This window comes from Myotis davidii, unplaced genomic scaffold (assembly GCF_000327345.1).
Source record: "Myotis davidii unplaced genomic scaffold, ASM32734v1 scaffold962, whole genome shotgun sequence".
Taxonomy (NCBI): domain Eukaryota; kingdom Metazoa; phylum Chordata; class Mammalia; order Chiroptera; family Vespertilionidae; genus Myotis; species Myotis davidii.
In genome coordinates, this window is record NW_006295559.1 from 3,290,264 (window position 1) to 3,293,758 (window position 3,495).

The window sequence follows — 3,495 nt, forward strand, 5'->3', positions numbered from 1 at the left end:
TAGTTAAGAGGTTTTATTCCCTCCCTAACTTCAGGGGAAAATCCCTACCTGGGGAAACAACCTTTCTCGGAGAGGTGACCTCGGTTAAAACACATAGTGCCAAAAAGGTGAGCAAATATATTAAGAACAGTATGCCATATATGCCAGGTCCCTTGAAACAGCAAGGATGGACCGGCTCCCGGCACTTTATTTTCTGGCTTTTTATAGTTTTGAGAGCTCAAATTAAAATTTTTCATTTGCTGTTTTTCATATTCTAGTTTTATGCCACCAGAAATATGTTTTCATTGGAGTGTTTCTTTTAGGTACTATGGCTGATTAGATACACTGCCCATGGACAAATAGACTAGTGGCCACCACTGCCTCTAGCCAGAATTATCTTGTAATGCGTAACATCACCAGAGAAATTGGTAAAGGGAATACAGGTAGAAAGTATTTTAGAAGGCATTTTCTGGCCTTTATGTTCACAATCATCTATATGATGATCAGCATATGATTCCACATTATAAGCATTTGTCATTAAATAATTATTGATTCTATTTAGACTAGTTGTTGGTTCTTATTTAAACTCTAATTGATAAATGTATTCAGGAACGATGTCCACATATTTGTTAATTTCAAATTGAAAATATAATACTTGTTGTATTTTTCTTGTTTTTAGGGGAAAGAAACACTGCTAACTCCTATCCCCTTTGCTAGACCACAGGACTTAGGGCCGACAGTTGCTATTGTTACTAAAGTCAACCAAATCCAGGATCATCTACTGAAGAAGCATGATATTGAGCTCTACATGCACTTGAACAGACTAGAAATTGCACCACAGATATATGGGTTGTAAGTATTAAAAGTTTACATTGCAGCTCTACCTAATTATGATTTATGACGATTTCTCTATGTGTAGATTTATAAGAGTAAGAGCAAGAGCTAACTGGTTCAGCTCCATTTCATTTCATATCTCATTTCTATCCTATGTGCCAGGCTCTGTGCTCATAGCTTTTACATATGATATTTCACCTAATATCCCATCAACCCTGGTAATTGTTACCACTTTGTTACAGAGGAAGAAACTTAAGTCATAATTCAAATTCAAGCAGGATTGGCTTCATAATCTGCAGAGCCAAGTGCAAAATAAAAATGAATAGCCTCCTTAAAAAATTAGAATTTTTAAATGGCACAGCAGCAGATCATTAAACCAAGCATTTTAAGAAGTATAGGGTTGCACAGGTCATACACACATGGAGCCAGCCCCAAACCCAAACAGTCTATAATCTTTCCATTTTATTGTATGGCCTTCTGTTCTACCCTCAGAAGTGCATTTTGAAAAGTAACTTCAATGCCCTTCACAGTGAACATAATATATTAATCTTCTTTAGCCACATAACTCTGTAGCAAAAAAATAGGGAGCTCCCTAGATATGTGTGTGTGTATTTGTATGTATTCATTCAGTGGCTTATAAGGTGAGTAGGCAAATTACACAGACAGCAGTTTTAATAAATATAAATTAGTTATGCAGTATTACAGACAACAAAAGGATCTTTTATATTAAAACAATAGAACATATCTGTGAACTATTAGGTAGTTCCTTGGTAAATATTTCTTGCAAATTCCATCTCTCAATTAGGTAGAATATGAAAAATTGAAAAGATATCATTGAGATGTACATAGTAGGTGCTCAGTAAATATAAATTCATTATTTGAATTACAAAGAATCTCAAGTCAAAGGTTTAGGACCAATTTATTTAGTCTAAAGTAAAAAATATCAATGAATGTTTTCTTTATGTCCTCATGTTGTACAGACTCGTTCACTAATAAATATTGAGCTCTCTTTATTCGCTGGAACTCCTAAACTGTAATTTAAGAAGTCTGCTTTCCTGTTTTTAATGATGCTTGTTTTCATTTCTGTGACTTCAGCTTGGCTTCATCATTCCCACTTGAAATAAGAAAGTTGTGGGTAACATGGGTATTTGGCAGCACTGTAGGTTATTAATGAATTGTAATTTACGCTTATAAGTCTAACTAATGTGTTTGTGTTTATAGACATAAAAGTTTCTTTTAAAATAGCTATTAACAAGGTTAGGACATTAAGGCCAGTTAGGAGGAAAGAAATAATTGGGGCCCCAAATCAGGTTGTTATAGCAGGGGTCCTCAAACTACGGCCCGTGGGCCACATACAAATATAAATATTGTATTTGTTCCCATTTTGTTTTTTTACTTCAAAATAAGATATGTGCAGTGTACATAGGAATTTGTTCATAGTTATTTTTTTAAACTATAGTCCGGCCCTCCAACGGTCTGAGGGACAGTGAACTGGCCCCCTGTTTAAAAAGTTTGAGGACCCCTGTGTGTTATAGTATAGCTGAGGAAAAGGAGAGAGTAACTGTGTCTTATTATCACCTTAAATATATTGAATTTGTATATTTTCAACTACATTTTATACTTTGATATAAATAGAATACATAATAAGCATCTGTGGGATATGCAATTAATGTCACTTTTGAGGAAGGACCCTATAACACACTTGGGCTTTGACATTTGTAAATTATGAGCTCTTTATGACACTCATGGGATAAATTTCATATCTCCCAAATGTTTATTGTACATCTTCCATTTCCCCTTTTTTTCTATTTTCTGGATTAGCAATTGTTTCGCTGTGGTGGTTTATAGTAATTTATTGGCGAGGTTCTTGGTTATTGATAAATAATCTGCTTAATTTTGTGAAATAATTTTAAAATATTTATATCACAGTGTATTTGTTCTAACACATCACAGTATAATTATGTATGACTACTAAGTTTTTTTAAACGATATTTGAAATATAAACATATGTTAAACAATATAACTTTTAGTCATTAAAGCAGTGTAATTACATACCTTAAAAATTCTCTTCCAGCAGTTTAAGCAAAAAGCTTCCTATTCTAAACACAGTTAATGATTGAAATATTCTTCTCTTTTCAATGAGTTTTATCTTATACATTTAACTAGAGGCCCGGTGCACAAAAATTTGTGCACTCGGGGGGTGTCCCTCAGCCTGGCCTGTGCCCTCTCACAGTCTGGGACCCCTCAGGGGATGACCACCTGCTGGCTTAGGCCTGCTCCCTGGGGGTATTGGGCCTAAGATGGCAATTAGACATCCCTCTGGTAGCCCGGCAGCCCTTGGGGGATGTTCACTTGCCAGCGGGGAGCAGGCCTAAAATGCAGTCGGACATCCTTAGCGCTGCGGAGGAGGCAGGAGAGGCTCCCACCACCACCACTGTACTGGCAGCCATCAGCCTGGCTTGTGGCTAAACAGAGCTCCTCCCATGTGAGAACGTCCTGACCACCAGAGGGCAGCTCTTACATTGAGCGTCTGCCCCCTGGTGGTCAGTGTGTGTCACAATAACCAGTCATTCCCAGTCCTGCTGTTAGGGTCAGTTTGCATTTTACCCATTCGCTATATGGGACAGAGGCCTGGTGCATGGGTGGGGGCGAGCTGGTTTGCCCTGAAGGGTGTCCCAGTCA

General features: G+C 37.2%; 1 protein-coding gene across 15 annotated transcripts in view; it reads left to right on the plus strand.

The window, feature by feature from the left end:
- TBC1D5 (TBC1 domain family member 5) overlaps positions 1-3,495 on the plus strand; it is a 431,389-nt gene that overhangs the window by 279,995 nt on the left and 147,899 nt on the right. For all 15 annotated transcript variants that reach the window (XM_006770168.2, XM_015568088.1, XM_015568082.1 and 12 more), the window contains one exon: positions 659-831. In XM_006770168.2, the coding sequence (XP_006770231.1) occupies positions 659-831 (173 nt within the window). The remainder of the gene's footprint in view (positions 1-658; positions 832-3,495) is intronic.